At 38.4% G+C, this 17,391-nt stretch overlaps 1 protein-coding gene across 1 annotated transcript in view; it reads right to left on the bottom strand.

Moving 5' to 3' along the window:
• WDR72 (WD repeat domain 72) overlaps positions 1-17,391 on the bottom strand; it is a 202,487-nt gene that overhangs the window by 155,833 nt on the left and 29,263 nt on the right. The window contains exons 11-12 of the mRNA XM_047864633.1: positions 15,185-15,405; positions 12,007-12,202 (exon numbers count right to left, since the gene is read on the bottom strand). Of these exons, the coding sequence (XP_047720589.1) occupies positions 12,007-12,202; positions 15,185-15,405 (417 nt within the window). The remainder of the gene's footprint in view (positions 1-12,006; positions 12,203-15,184; positions 15,406-17,391) is intronic.

The following is a 17,391-nucleotide window of genomic DNA, read 5'->3' as shown; positions in this document are numbered from 1 at the left end:
TTTCTTTTCAATCTGAAGGTGTCTTTAGGTCTAAAGTGGGTCTCTTGTAAACAGCATATAGATAGATCTTGTTTTCTTATCCATTCTGTTACCCTGTGTCTTTTGACTTTTGATTGGAGCATTTAGTCCATTGATATTTAGAGTGACTACTGAAAGATACAAATTTATTGCCATTATGTTTCTTGTAGAGTTGGAGTGTCTGGTGGTGTTCTCTGGTCCTTTCTAGTCTTTGTTGCTTTTGGTATTTATTCCTTCCTTCCTTCCTTCCTTCCTTCCTTCCTTCCTTCATTGCTTTTCTCCCCTCAGAGAGTCCCCCTTAAAATTTTTTGCAGGGCTGGTTTAGTGGTCATGAACTCCATTAATCTTTGTTTGTCTGGGAAACTTTTAATCTCTCCTTCTATTTTGAATGACAGCCTTGCTGGATAAAAAATTCTTGACTGCATATTTTTCCCCGATTCAGCACATTGAATATATCTTGCCATTCCTCTCTGGCCTGTGAAGTTTCTGTGCATAGGTTTGCTGCAAACCTTATCTGTCTTCCCTCATAGGTTAAGAACTTTTTTTCCTTTGCTACTTTCATGATTCTCTCCTTGCTTGTGTATTTTGTGAATCTATCATATGCTTTGTCAATGGTCGGTTTTTGTTGAATCTAATGGGGGTCCTCTGTGCTTCCTGGATTTTGATGTCTGTATCATTTCCTAGGTTAGGAAAGTTTTCCACTATGATTTGCTCACATAACCCTTCTACCCCTTTTCTCTCTTTTCATCTTCTGGGACCCCTATGATTCTGATGTTGTTCCTTTTTAATGAGTCACTTATTTCTCTAATTCTTTTTTTTTAACTTTTTAAATTTATTTTTGAGACAGAGAGAGACAGAGCATGAACAGGGGAGGTTCAGAGAGAGAGGGAGACATAGAATCTGAAACAGGCTCCAGGCTCTGAGCCATCAGCACAGAGCCCGATGTGGGGCTCAAACTCACGGACTATGAGATCATGACCTGAGCCAAAGTCGGACTCTCAACTGACTGAGCCACCCAGGCACCCCCTATTTATCTAATTCTTAAATCGTGCTCTTTTGCCTTATTCTCCCTCTTTTTTTCTGCTTCATTATTCTCCATAAGTTTGTCCTCTATATTGCTGATTTGCTGCTCTTCCTCCTCCACCTTGCGGCCTTGGCAAGCATTTGAGATTGCAGCTCAGTTATAGCATTTTTTATTTCATCCTGACTAGCTTTTACTTCTTTTATCTCTGAAGAAAGGGATTCTAATCTATTTTCAACCCCACCTAGTATTCTTTTTTTTTTTAATTTTTTTTTAACATTTATTTATTTTTGAGACAGAGAGAGACAGAGCATGAACAGGGGGAGGGGCAGAGAGAGAGGGAGACACAGAATCTGAAACAGGCTCCAGGCTCTGAGCTGTCAGCACAGAGCCCGACACGGGGCTCTAACTCATGGACCGAGAGATCATGACCTGAGCCGAAGTCAGCCGCTCAACCAACTGAGCCACCCAGGAGCTCCCCCCCCCCCCCCAGCTAGTAGTTTTATTACCATGACTCTAAATTCTGGTTCAGACATCTTGCTTGTTCTGTGTTGATTAAGTCCCTGGCTGTTGTTTCTTCCTGCTCTTTCTTTTGGGGTGAATTCCTTTGTTTCATCATTTTGAAGGGAGAAAAGGAATTAATGAGGTAAAAAAATAAAAATTAAAACAATTAAAATTAAAAAAACCTGAAAATTAAAAAATTAAAAACAACACACACACACACACAAATCAAATAAATGATGCTAGATCCTCGGTGCGTTTTGGTCTGGGTGTTGAAAGGAGCTTGATAGATTAAAGTGGGGGGAGAAAAAAGAAAAAGAAAAAAAGGAAAACGTTTGAAAATTTGAAATAATGAATAGAATGAAGTAGAATAAAATGAAATGATGTAAGTAAAATAGAATTTGAAAATTTTACAAAAAGGTAAAAAAATATAGTAGAAAAAATTAAAGAAAAATATTTTTAATAAAAATTGAAAATAAAAATAATTTTTTTTCTCTTTCTGTATTCAAGAAAAAGAAAAACAAAAAAAAGAAAATTGAATAGATGGGTCAGTGAACACACTGAAATACGATTTAAATTACATCGTTTTCCCCTAGAAGTCAACCTTTGAAGTACTTTATAGTCCATAAACTAAGCAGGCAGAGACCTGTGTTCCTGAAGAACGAGCTTGGCCCCGCTAGGCAGGGCTTAGTGTAACGTCTCTGTTTTCCACTAGATGGCGCTGCTTAGCTTACCGGAGTGCGTTATTGTGGCGCTTGTAGGTGTGTGCGCATGCACCAGAGGGTTGAAAATGGCGTAACCCAGCTACCGGCCTCTAGTGTTAGACTCTGTTTTCCCTGCTCAGCATTGGCACACCTGTCCTTTGTCTTTGGCTTCTGTCCTTCCCGCTTTTACACTGTCCGTGACCAAGCCGTCAGGTTGCCAGGCAGCACCTCCTTCCTGAGTTTTATCTCAGATGCGGCTGTTTTTCCTGACCCCTCATTTCTGAGGGACTGTGGTTTTGACCTGCTCAGACCTTCTGGAGGAGGGTCTCACCGCGCAATGGCTGGGTGCCCCCGGGGCCCCCAGAAGCACTCATGGGACTGCGCTACTGCCGATGCCAGAGACTGTGGTTGGGTGCAAGCCCACTCCAGAAAAAGTTCACACTATCGTGTAGCAGCAGCGTTTCAGGGATTATGGCAAATCACAACACACATCTGGCTCCAGGCTTCACTCTTAACAACCTTGTTCCAGCACAAGCAGGTGTGGTTGTTCTCCAGGATCCACTGGGACTTTTGCCTGTGGAGAGTCCTACCAGCAGGGGAACCGCCTTTCACCATGTGGTCCAAAGACCTCCTGGACTTCACTCTGCTCCTGGGGATTCGCCTTTCCCACCAGCACAGCCAGGTATCGAACTGCGGCGTTTCAGAGTCTGCACTCCCCCTGTTTATACAGTCTTAATGGAATTTAAACCCTCTCCTTTCTCCTTTCTCCCTTTTTAGTTCAGTCCCTGCGGCTGTTTCCACTTTTCCACTTTCTCTCCAGCTGCTTTTGGTGGGGGGGAGGGTACTTTTCCCGTATCCCCCCCACCCCCCATCCCTGTCCTCTCTCTGCAAGCAAAAATCGCTCTCTGCCCTCTGCGGCTTCTCTCTCCCCCCCCCCCCCCCCCCCGTTCACCTCTCCGTGTGGCGTACCTGCTTATTTCTGTGGTACAGGTTGTGCAGATTGTTGTGTTAATCCTCAAATCAGTTTTCTAGGTGTGCAGGATGGTTTATTTCATGGACACAAGATGCAAAAAAAAAAACTTCCATGCTGTTCCGCTATCTTGGCTCCTCCCCTCTTTCTTTTCCTGATTATAAGTATTCTAGTAAGTGTGAAGTGGTATCTCATCATGATTTTGATTTCCATTTCCCTGATGGCTAATGATGTTGAAATCTTTTCACGAGCTTGTCCGTCGTTTGCATAGCTTCCTTGAAGAAGGAAATATTTGAGTTCTTTTTCCTTTGTAAAGTTGAGTTGCTTGTCTTTGTGTTGTAAGAGTTCTTTATATACACGCTTGATATTAAACCCTTATCAAATATATAATTTGCAGGGGTGCATGGGTGGCTCAGTCAGTTAAGCGTACAACTTTGGCTCACATCATGATCTCATGGTCTGTGGGTTTTGAGCTCTGCATCGGGCTCTGTGCTGACAGCTCAGAGCCTGGAACCCGCCTCAGATTTTGTGTCCCCTCTCTCTCTGCCCTTCCCCCACTCACGCTCTGTCTCTCTGTCTCTCTCTCTCAAAAGTAAATAAACATTAAAATATTAATATATATATATAATTTGAAAATAATTTCCTCCATTTTATAGGCTGTCTTTTCACATTCTGGATAATGTTGTTTGATGCACAAAAGGTTTTAATTTTATGAAGTATCATTTCTTATTTTTTATTTCTTGCTGTAGTTTCATTATTAGAGCAACCATGTGGTGTATGTGTATGTAGATATATATGTATGTATGTGTGCATAGATATATATGTATGTATGTGTGCATACATATATATACACACATACACACATGTGTTTATATGCATGCATGTGTTTGTGTATACACATATGTGTTTATATGTATGCACATATATGTGTATATGTATACACGTGTATGTATGTATATACGTGTATATATTTATAATACATGAACACATACATAATTAATAACAATAATAAATTAGTAAATGACATTAATAAAAATAAATCCAGTATTCTTACATATAGTAATGTCCTACGTCTTTTCTGCAACATTGTGTTAAGTGTCGTCACATCAAGTAAGGCTCTGATCAATTTAATTTAATGATTTGCCAAAGAGTGAACAAATTAACAGAGGCAGAATCTACTGTATCTAAATATTAGGCAATAACATTCATTTGATACATTAGGACTGAATAATGAGTCATAAATGCAAACTGCTATGGTAATATATGAAGGACTTATAGTAAGTCCAGTTAATATTTATTTAGTGCTAAATTCTATGAAGAGATGGTGAATCTTTGAGGAATTCAAAGTAGACTGGAGTAACACTGATTGGAAAGGGTAGAGAACAAGAATTCTAACCTAGCAGTCTAAATCCAAGGGCTCATGATCATAACTTCTCTGGATGCTAATTCCCACTTGAGACATTAAACTTAGACAATTGAGCAAATATTTTAGTAGTTAACCTGCAAAGTTCATATACTAAAGTGTGTACATACACATGAACATATACACACATGCACACACACAATATTACATGAATCAAAATCTCAAATTATAGTGTAGCTGTGATAACGAGGGCCAGAGAGGAGGAAATAAAGATTCAAAAAATAGGCAGCAAACTAAAAATACATGTTGAGTAATAACATCAGTAATTATTATAATAAAGAAGAAAAGGGCATGGAAAAGGTGATGTAGGAAAAATCCCATCCTGCACTTTAATGTATCCTATTTTTCTTTTCTAAAAACAATCATCCCAAGAGGGTTCCATCTGTAATCTACCACAACAAAATAGCGTGGCTTTGAGAAAATAACATACTGGGGAGACAATTACCTGCCGGATGCTGCATACCCAAAATCTACCCTTAACACACACACATAATGAATGTCATCATCTGGTTGTGCTGACAAGGCACCTGTATCTGCAGAGGGGTGACCTTGATGAGAAAACCAAGCAAAACCGCCCATCAGAATGGTATGGTTGGTAACTAGTGGAATTAAAAAATATATATTTTATATGCTATACAACTATAAATAAAGGAAACAAGGTAATACTTGTGGGCTGGAAAATTACTTCTCCATGCAGTGACCTTGTATGATATTTTGGTGTGGCAAAGTAAGAATTTAACCACATGATTCTACTCTTTTGGGAATAATATTGACTACACGTTTCTGGGAATTTGTGTCGTCCATACACGTATATATCCCTCACCCTAAACAATTAAAGCAAACTCAGATCTATAGTAGAAGATTAAATGCTAAATATTTTCTAAAATTATGGCCTATTAGCTATTACTTGACAAACCTTATCTTACCTTTCTTAATAGTTTTATTTTTAATATTTTTAAGACTATGTATTTTGAAGCCACAAAATAATAAATGCTTCATGTATATGGTATCATAATAGACTAAATAATTTTCTAACCGGTACTAATTTCACTAAGAAAAAGAAATTAAGAAAGAAAATTTAACACCTGTGGTAAAAATAACTCTGAAATGTACTCTCTTCTTCCTGACTTCCTTAATTTCGTATGCATAGGCTTTGTTCCAATGGTCTGTTTATAAGATAGTTGTTTTAAGATTCAGAATGTGTTTTCCCACAGAAACCATGTCATAACCAGAGGCTGGGTCCTCAGGCCAGGCTCTTGGAGTAAAGCTTCCTGCTCAAGGTCACACAGCTCACATTACCTGAGCAGAAACAGGAATAAATGGACAAAAATAGACTCACATGGACCCTGAGTTCTACCCAGTCACTGGCAACAACTTCAGTCTCCCTTGAACTCTGGGCTGTAAGCCACTTCTCAGACTTCCTTAGGACTGCAGTCTACCATTGGTGGAATACCTTTCTATATTCTTCCTGAAGCAAGGAGCACTCACCTCACCAGCAGGAGTCATGGGAATGGACTGGCAGCTGCTCATAACCCGTGCAAGCGTATCTATGAGCTTCGCAAACAGGGGAAAACATTTCAGCATGTTTTGGGGTGACTATCCTCCCATGGGCACAGGAAAGACTGCACTAAGCAGTGATACACATGTTTGCTTCTCCTTCCCTCCCATCAGCTGTCACTTGTGCTGTCAGAGTGCCTGCCACTAACACTCTCTGGACTTGCAATTTGCTGTTTCTAATCCGTCATCTGAGAAATCAGATGACCAGAGCTGTTAGAACAGTGTGTAAATTGAGAGCCAGCCTCTGTGAGAGATAGCCAGAGACCCTCTCCTTGAGGAGAGCATCAGCAGGTTTCCTGGCAGCCATTTCTTTTCTTCTTGGACCTTTCCTTATCTAATTCCCTGTTTGACAGTCTCAAAAAGCTGACCCACTTCTGCAAGAGGTGTTGCTGTGTACAGTACAGTGGGAAACAAACCAAAAGAGACACACATCCTAGTGCAGGTGCCCTATACCTAGTCAGAGGATCTTCAGACTCAAAAAAATCTCTCTGCATTCCATCTCCTCACTAGCAAAATGGGTATAAACATACAGAGTTAACATGGCATAATGGATTAAAAATTATAAGCTGCTTTAGAATGAGATATTATGAAAATCATGATCTTTAAAAAGAACTATCGGGGCGCCTGGGTGGCGCAGTCGGTTAAGCGTCCGACTTCAGCCAGGTCACGATCTTGCGGTCCGTGAGTTCGAGCCCCGCGTCGGGCTCTGGGCTGATGGCTCAGAGCCTGGAGCCTGTTTCTGATTCTGTGTCTCCCTCTCTCTCTGCCCTTCCCCCGTTCATGCTCTGTCTCTCTCTGTCCCAAAAATAAATAAACATTGAAAAAAAATTAAAAAAAAAAAAGAACTATCATTGTTCTTAGAAGTCTATAAAGCACACTGCAGGGCAAATCCAGCCTGCTACCTGCTTTTGTAAATAAAGTTTTATTGGAACACAGCTTCACTGACTCTTTTATATATTTTCTATGGCTTCTCTTGTGCCACAGGGCAGAGTTTGGTAGTTACAAAAGAGATCATATGGCCCACAAAACTGAAAAACTTTACTATCCAGTTCTTTGCAGAAGTTTTCCTGACATATCTTATCAAGAATTTTTTTTTTCATGCAAGTAAGTTTGGTTTCATTTTCACACACACACGCGCGCGCACACACACACACACACACATTGCTTAATATGGCATATTTTGCAACACAGACCATAAGCTTAACAGAAGACCTTCAAGAATAATAACAAGTGTTATATTAGTAACACATGAGAAATTCATGACACAAGTTTTCTATTATGTAAATCTAGTACAGTGCACAGTAAAGTCCTCAGAATTATTTTAAATTCAATTCTTAAAAGAATAATGAGCTCAGAGCTGAGATTTATTTCTGGTGTGTATTTTAGGGGAACAAAATCAGTATTACATTATCCCTATTGTGTCTCACAGCAACGAGGGTGACAAAGCCGCCCAGAGTTGTCAGTGCCAAACACGTTGTGGGAGCTCAAATATTAATCAAAATGACATCTCCAATTTTTTCCCTTCCTAATCAGGCCTAAACATCATGGGACATCCAGCAAATCAATAAGAGAAACTAGATGCCCTCATCACTCCCAACCTGGCAGCGCTGCATTTTTAGCCAGAAGATGAGGGCCTTCACTGTTACATAAATACTTCCCTGCTTTGGTTGTTTGCCTCCCCTGGGGATGAACATGCCCACCTATGGCTCCAAACTTTACCCTGGCATGCATCCGACTATGCCACCTGTCACAGTAAGAAACACTTCTTAGGATTTCGAGATAAAATAGGAATGTGGACATATGGCTCTAGAGTATGCTTGTGCATCCTACCCCAGAGAATAAATAAATGAATACATAAATCTCATGAATAAAGTGAAAATAGGCTGTTTTAAAGGGTTGTGAAAAACTGACAAACTCTCATATTCTGTCCTCCACACCTGGGGAAGGTGGCACAGGGACTGACCTATGCCCCACCCTCGACCTTCTACCAAAGCGGGTTTGGCACAGTTGAGAATGAATTACTTTTAGCTTCAGTCCCCTTCCCCTGCCTTTTCTTTCTAGGCCCCTTTCCCGCAAATATGTATCCCACTGACACCTCCTATTTTCTCTCTATGAGCTCTGGAGTGCTCTAATGCTGGAAGATCTGGAAAATGCTTTGTTGTCAGTTTATCCCTCCTTCATGTATTTAGAGGAGGCAGAGTACTGGGGAAATGGAGCAGGGAGTAAGTCTAGTCACACATGGAACTAAGTGTGAACCTTCTAGCAAAGCTTAAAGGAAAAAAAAAAAAAACAGGAAAATTGCCTGGAGTAGAAAATACACAGACTTACACCTGAGGAGATGAGACAGGCCCCATAAACTCCAGAAATCTTAGGGGAGAGTTGGAGAAGAAAGCTACCTACAGTTGGGCAGCCATGATGTAAAAGCCACTACATGGGTCAACGTTAAGGTAAACTCATTTTTACTCAATCTAAGGTCCAAGAAAATTAGTTAGTTAATTCGTTCATTTACGTATCCATGTGCCAGGTAAATCAGTGAGCAAGCACATTCTATAGCCTCATAGGCCTCTTTCGAATTGTTTTGGCCTTAGCTGGTATTTTTCCACTCATTTTATGAAACTATAAACAGAAGAGCTTTCCGATCCTGAATTTTCTCACTTCTACAGAGAAATGATGCAACAGACATCTAGCACAGTGAATGTGATGGAAGTATTTTAGTCAGATGAAATCCAGCTAAGGAAAGAAAAAGTAGTTCATTACATTTTAAACAAAATTGGAATTGCAGAGGTTAAAGGCAACCCAAAATAAAGCCAATACCAAACACAGACTAAAAGGAACAACATAAACTTATCCAGAAAGGATGAGCATGGTGAGGAAATTTAGGGTGTCAGCCATGTGCACAGTGTTGGGGATTCAAATGAGATTGCTAATGGGAGGATATTTTGAGAAACTGAAGAGGCACATCACAAATATGAATGCATTTATGTAATTATTAGTAATATTTTCATCAATTATAAGTTCCATCTTAGGTTGAGTTAAGCTTGTTTATGAAGTGTTAATGTAGACAACCATGAGATAAATAGCCTCACAGTCTCATTTGAAACAAACATTTCATAGTTTTATTTGGCTCTAAACGTGTACACATTATTTGATATGGAAATTCTATTTTATTTATTTTTTATTTATTTTGAGAGACAGAGAGAGTGAGTGGGTGAGGGGCAGAGAGAGAGAGAGGGAGAGAGAGAATCCCAAGTAGGCTCCATACTGTCAGTTCAGAGCCTGATGCGGGGCTCAAAACTCATGAACTGCGAGATCGTGACCCGAGCCAAAACCAGGAGTCAGATGTTTAACTGGCTGAGCCCCCCCAGGGGCTCCTGATATGGAAATTCTAAAACAAACCTTTTTTTTTAAAGGAAAAAATATACATGACCAGCTATAGAAGATTCCCAAGCTAGAGTATGGTGGTCCATAGTGGCCACAATGCCAATTACTGTCCATTGACAACTTACTCCACCCTTTCCCTACTCCTCTGCATCTGCTCTGTGCCCCTGCCTAATGCCTAGAACTGAATGTCCCTCCTCTCCGACTTGAAGTTGGATCAAACTAATGAATGTGATTGCAGAGGGAGAGAGAAAATAATTTCTTTCAACTCTTTCTTTGTCTCAGTCCTGCATCTCTGGGAGGAGCTGTTTGTCTTCCATGACTTCAGGGATTGAATGACCACTCTTCCATAGCCTCGACTCTCACAGGGTTCCACTAACACTATTTTCTCCTCTTGTTGCTTCAGCCCTAGGGAAGTGATAAGAGCTTCCTGATACTACCAGTGTCTGGGTGATGGGAGCCTCACTATACATTCCTTATCTGTTCCCTAAGTCCCATCCACACCCTTATAAATAGTCCTTTCATTAAAGTCTCTCCATTTGACCTACCCAGGTTAAATTCAATTTTCTGCCAGGACCATGACTGAAACACAATATAGGCATCTATTTATTGACATAGAAAGATGTGTGACAAAGCAGATCAAAATATTAATAGCAGTTATCTTTAGGCAGTGGGATAGGATTATTTGCTTTTCTTTATTTTTTTCTGTAGTTTTCAAATGTTCTACAATATTTAGTTATGGATTGGGGAGTATAAAAATAAATAATAAAATTAAAATGCGATGTGGTAATAAATACAGATTTAAGACATACTAGTGGTTTGGCTTCCCCCCTTTACTGACCACCCCATCAAAAACTACATAAATAAAAAATTGCACAGGCTGAGAGGTATCCCGATGGGGCAATGGAAGTGTAAACACTTGTCAGTACCCAGAAATCTCTTTATTCTCACTAGATTCTATTTTCTAGGAAAAATAGGTTTGGTTAGCCAGTATTCACAATTTCACAACTGAAAACAATGCAATTGCACACATTTATAAGTGCATGTGTTTTACAGACTTAGATTCCACAAGCAGAAATCAAGATTTTACCGCATTCTTTGATCATGTTAATAATAGTTAACTATTACTAAGGCCTTAGCACCTATAGGCACTGTTTACAAGCATGGTCAGTATTAGTCAATTTAATCCTGACAGGAGGGTGGTATCATTACTCCCATTTCATAGATGAAGAAATTGACATGCAGTGAACAAGTTATTGCCCAAGGCCAACCTTTGTTAGCAGGTCCTGGAAGCAAGCCCAGGCATTAGAGCTCATTTTATTCATTATACTCCATTGTCACTCAGGTTGATAGATTACCTAAGAATTCTAAAACTCTCCTAATTTTGTGCATATTGTGCAAAGAAAGACAGGGCCCTCATACTGGTTCACCCCTTACTAGCAATGTAATCTTGCACATGTACAAATCAGTTACAAATTCATCATCAATAGAATGGGGAATAAAACCTCCTCCACCTACACTAGAAGTTGTGATAATCTAATGGGAAATGAATATGGAAGGCCATCAAAGCTGTAAAGCAAGGTACAAACGTAAGACAGAATTATATTGCACCCTCCATATACCAGTACATTAGTCATCATCATTAACACATGAAAGTCAAATGTAAAGAAAATAGCAATTATTTTGGTGAAGTATGACTCTAAACTATAATATTATAAACTATCCAGTCTGTTAATAACCCCCAACATAAAACCACCACTGATTAATCAATAAATATGCTATGGTTTCAGTGAAATGTACTCTCAAGCACACTCCCCTGACTCCCGTTCATTAATTACCTTGCCTTATTTGATAAGTTCCCAGCATCTGCCTGAAATGTGTTACTCTCAATCTTAAGTTACACTGTAAAACTTTTTTTTTAAACTTTGAAGTTCAAACTGTACATTCTCCACACGACGACGTCAAAAGTTCAATTGAGCCACTCAGTTTTCAGTTTCCCTGACTCAACTTTTTGCAGTTTTGTAATTAATTATATTCCATTATTACTGATCATCAATTAGCTCAAAATGTTGCTGAGATCATGAGTATGCTGAAGAAGGCAGAATTTAATGATAATTTGAGACTAGTAGGACACTAAATTTCTCTCTTGTTAATAATTAAAGTAGATAACTTATGTTTTTATTTATAGCTTCCAGAAATATCCGGCTCATTCCTGTGCAATGCTCTGTCAGCTAATCATCAGTTGGTCAAGATCTGACTTGGGCCACTGTGTTTTATTTTCCATACATGCCTTCAACCAAAGCCATTAAACGCAGCCCAACCAAAGGTTAAAGCAGGTGAGGTGGTCACCATGTAGTCTCTGGAACTCTCCACCCAGCCAAATGCTTTGATGCATAAATATGTAAAGAATCAAAGGGGTAACATTCCAATTTACCTGTTTCAATTTCCCAGATGTAAGCGGAGTCGTCAGCACATCCAACAATTAAAAAATTCTCAACTGGGTGCCATTTTATCATCCTCACAGGGAAAAGGTGCTTCCGGGCATGCAGGAGGCACCTCTTCCCCTCAAGGTGAAGGAGAGCCACAGAATGGTCACTGCACACACAGCAAATTACCTGATCACTTCTTAGCTATGGGAAAACAAAACAGAACAAAATAAAACAGAGTTATTTGTAAGTGAATAATCAAATGCTTTTCTTAAAATTAAATGAGATTCCCCCCCTAGTGACATAAAAATATTTTGTTTAAACACCATTTACAAAATGACATTTTTGTTTTCTATAGGACCTCTTCACATAACACTATAAAGAGGGGTTTTAAACACCAAGTCGATTTTAAATTCAGCAACTTATTAGGAAAGTCAAGAGACACAGTGAAAAAGGAGAATTCCAAGCCAAATCTACTTATAAGATAAATGAAGGACTTGACCATCACTCAGCAAATTCAGGCAGCGAGGCAGACATCGGAAATAATGCAGAATAAAATAAACCCCAGAACTAATTTGTTGCCACAAAAAGAAGCTATTTGTAGACACAAGCTTAGGCCCAAGGGTATCATGAGCTGATATTTTCCACTTAGAGCCTCAGAATGTGATTTGGTGTTCCCAGAACTATTCAGATTCTAATCCAAACAGGAAACTCAGTGTAGACACAATCTAAAAGAGGTAAGCATTAGATAGTTCCAACTGAATGCACAGCTTCAAAGACACAAGGATCAAAAATAGGCTCACAGGACAAAGATTCTTAAGATACTTTTTAAAAAGTCAGCATGTGGTTACCTTGAACACAGTTTAGGACAAAGACCATCCATGCTGGTTGCTGTGAGGCTAATCTGGGAGGAGTTTACAGGGCAGGTCTGTGCCTCACCAAGAGGGCCATGTGTTAGTCAGCCTGTGATGGGGGGTGGGTGGGATGGGGTGAGGGGGAGAGGGGGAGTAGGTAGTGGTTCTTCTGCGTCTTTGTTTCCTTTCTAACCATTTTTTGCAATGTGGATGCTCCTACCTTCACTAGGGTACCTAGCCAGAGTTTCAGCTGCTGTGTTTAAAGCTCTCGTTGGGATCCCCTGAGAACCTCCCCATGCCCATTACTGATCTCTTTCTGTGGGGTGTTGGGGAGCAAGTTATTTTTCCTAATTCTTTCTAAGGAGACTACAAAAATCCCGAGGGGAAAAAAAAATCACAAAATGGCAGGTGTGATATATGGGGAACCCAGACTCGTAGAATAAGGCAGATGGCATTCCCTCCCTACTACTATTACCTGTTAGAGAACCAGCACAGCCCACAGCTTCTAGAATAGAGAGCCCAATGTACTTCAGGAAAATTATACTTACATACAACATGTGAACATACACACAACATGTGAACACAGATCCTATAGCCAGAGGTAGATATACACTAGAGACCCACACTAGGACAATCAGATTCTCTTTTCTACACATTTGAAATTGCTAAAAGAAGTTACAGGAACAAGCAAGAGAAAGGAGTCATCACAAGGGGCACCTGGGTGGCTCAGTGGATAAATGTCTGCCTTAGGCTCAGGTCATGAGCTCATGGTTCACATGTTTGAGTCAGCACGCAGAGCCCGCTTTGTATCCTCTGTCCCCCTCTCTCTGCCCCTCCCCTGTTCTCTCTCTCTCTCTATCTCTCTCTCTCTCAAAAATAAACAAACATTAAAAAAGAAACAAAAGGAGAAATCACAGAAAACAGACTCCTTTGGGATAGGAAACTTGAAGAGTAACCTTGGTTTCTGAATATAAGTTCAAACTGCACAGAGTCCTTGCTGTAGTGTTTTGTCTTGTATGTCTAAGATATTGCCTCTTAGGCCCTTTCAATAAACTTCCTTTTTATTTGGCTTGGTTTCAATGGATTATGGTCCTTGGAATTAAGTAATTTATGACTGAGGCAAAAGTAAAAGAGGTCAGGATTTGACTACTGTCCTGGAGCTTTGAGGAAAAAAAAATGGTTAAAGGAGGGAACTTCAGAATAAAAGACATATCAAAGTATCCCAAATCACCATATACGTCTTTTTTTTAAGTCCCTTAACTTTGTTTCACTGATTTATTTCTTTCATGATGCCTTACTACAAAAATACAGTGTAAGTTTGCTCTGGTTTACTTTGAAGCTGAGTTTTTAAATATTATTACAGAGAAATAATTTTGGCAAGTCAATTGCCAATTTTGGCAAGTAATTGACAAACTCAGGAAACTCAAAAGTTAATCGTTCATATTTTAACAAAGATGTCAGCTTTATGGAAACTGAAGTTAAATTCATATTGCATAAGAAAATATTATCTGTAAATATTTCCTTTTGTCCTGCCCAAGGTAGATGCTCAGAAATTTGTTAAAGCTCTGTATTTGTTAAACAAATGAAAGAGAGCAAACAAAAACCTATTTAAGAAAAGGAAAATAATAACTATAAATATTGTTATAAAAGTAAATTATTGAAGGCAAAGTTATTTTCTAATGTATAGAATCCTATATATTTTAATTGCTTCCATATTGAGTGTCAATTACTTTTCTTAAAAAAAAAATAATACGGGGCGCCCGGGTGGCTCAGTCAGTTAAGCGTGTCACTTTGGCTCAGGTCATGATCTCATGGTTCACGAGTTCCAGACCTGCATTGGGCTCTCTGCTGTCACCCCAGAGCCCTGCTTTGGATCCTTTGTCCCCATCTCTCTCTGCCCCTTCCCTGCTCACACACTTGCGCACTCTGTCTCTCTCTCAAAAATACAATAAACATTAAAAAAATAATAACAAAAATTAAAAAAATAAAACTGTTAAAATTAAGACATAGAATTGGGGGGGAAAAGAAAGTAAATTAACTGGCTTTTGTAAAGCCAAGAATTGACAAAATTTTTAGAATCAAATTATTTGCATAAGCTGTAATCATAGTAAAATGCATATAAAAATTTAGAAAGGAATTCATAAAATTTACCCCGTTGTATTAAGAATATATAGAACTTTTCTTTTCTGTGGGAACATGGGTTCCCATTGTAAAAAACCCATTGTTTTTAAACATTCTGCAATGTTTTATAACTTTTATTTTTATTTTTTTATTTTTTTTAACGTTTATTTATTTTTGAGACAGTTATGTTTTACTGTTTGTCTTAACTTACTCTGAAGTTCTCTGGTGACATCAAAAGACTTGTTACTGGACCAGCCTCCAAAAAGAATTTATGCAAAACTTCTTCAGTGAAGATATTCCACAAGATGACACATGAGTCCTGGTCCCCAGATAGAAGCCAACTTTGGTCTAATTTTGAAGAGAGACCATGTGGGTAAAGTAATGACATAACGCTTTGGTGATGGCCTTTGAGAACTTTATGAGGAAGGGAATCTGGAAAACAACGAAACACCAAATAATGAAAAAATTATTTTTGCTCAAGAAATAGTGTTGAAATTTTATTTTATAAAATTTTAATGTAAAGAAGATACACATAATTAAAGCGAGGCTGTTGGTTAAAAAAATGAATGACCAATCAGTGGACCATTTCAAAGGCAAGCGTCTCCTCATAAGTTATGTCATGCTTTTGATGAAGCATTAAAGCCGGTTGTTCGAAGTCTACCAATTCTTTAAGGATGTTAGCAGGTTACTAATTCCAGTGCCATCAAATAACAAAGGCTGTTCTAAAAGAGTGAACAATTCATCCATTTCGCTTCTACAAAAATTAATCTCAGAACATCACTGCTGCCCTTTCAATAAGCATAACCAAGTCTAGTATAAAAGAAAAGCAAAGTTTCACAGAACATTTTTGCCTCCAAAAATATTAGATTATCTGGTTCTACCTCTTCGTTTTACAGGTAAAGTATCTGAGGCTCAAAGAAGTTACGTGACTTGAATCCAAGTGTGAAAAAGCACAGCATAATGTTTAGAGCATAGCTTTGCTATTACATGAATGCTTTGGTTTTCTAGGTATGTCACTTACTAGATGGGTCACCATGACAAGTTGCTTTTCCCCTCTAAGCCACAGGTACTGCATCTGAAAAACTTGGGATGATAATAGCCTTGTTTCACACAAGACTGTTGTGTAGAATAAATAAGATAATGTCCTTCGTTTCCTAGCACTAGCACTTGGTAGGAATGTGGGTATTTCATACCACAGATGTACTAGAACACAGGACTACTGACACTCAGTTTCCATACTGCCTCTTCATCATTAGCTAAAACTAAAAAAAAAAATTTTTAATAAAAAAAAATTAGAGAAGACCACAGACTACAAACCCTCTTTACACAAACTAAAAAAGAGTCCCAAAGAATCATTATTACTTCAGTTAAAGAATCATTAGTTGTTTCACTTACAGGAGGCACATCCTCAGTTTATATCCCCTTAGCAAACCAATTAATGAATATTAATTCAGATATTCAAGTCCAATTTAGCTTTATGCTTGCTTTCTGGATGAGAAAAATCAGCCTACATAAAAAGTGCTAAGGTCTTAAGCTTTTTCACTAACTTTTAATAGTAGCTGTTGAGCTGTTGAGCAGTACTAACCTCTCCTAGGTTCATTGCTATCCCTCCTCTCTTTTAGGCAATCACTGAATACAAGTTAGTAACATTTAGTAAGTAGTCAAAGTAAGCTGAGAACAGGTGGTAGGCAAGGTAACAAAGTGTGTCTTAAAAATTGAGATTTGGCCTTAACTCTTAAGGACCTAACAGTCTAATAGGATCCATGCATTAAAAAATATTAGATATTATCTACACATCCCCAAATCTCAATCACTTCCTACATTTTCCTTCCTTTCCTTGTCTTATGTAAATAAGACAACTTCTGCATAACAGTCTTTATTTAATAGGTATTCACTTTTGAAATACACAAAAATGTGTAAGAACATATTTACACTTCATTAACAGAGAAATAAAAATTAAAACAGGAAGATACCATTTTGTTCTGATCGGCAAATACTAAAAAGTTTAATAGCACACAAAGTAGGCTAAGGTATGGGGAAAAAGTCACTTTCATAGGCTGTTAGTGGACACACTTGTACACAGATGTTCTATGGAGAACATTTTTAGATAAATTTTCAAAATTAAAAATATTCCTAAGTGTTGATCCAGTAATTCTAGTCCTGCAACTAATACTATAGGTATGACCATATATATGTACAAAGATGGTTAATTCAGCATTTTCTGTTGTAGCCAAAGACTACAAAAACTGAAACACCCATTATTAAGAGATTTTTTAAATGAAAATTTAATTATTATTAGTCATTTTAAATGAACTCATAAAGAATGTGCTCCAAAATATTTTAAGTTATGTTTCAGGGTATTTCTGTAAAGTGTATAGTTTGTATAATATATAATATATTGTATAATATAATTAAAAG

Source organism: Prionailurus viverrinus, chromosome B3 (assembly GCF_022837055.1).
Source record: "Prionailurus viverrinus isolate Anna chromosome B3, UM_Priviv_1.0, whole genome shotgun sequence".
Lineage (NCBI taxonomy): Eukaryota > Metazoa > Chordata > Mammalia > Carnivora > Felidae > Prionailurus > Prionailurus viverrinus.
This window is presented reverse-complemented; position numbering and strand designations above follow the sequence as displayed.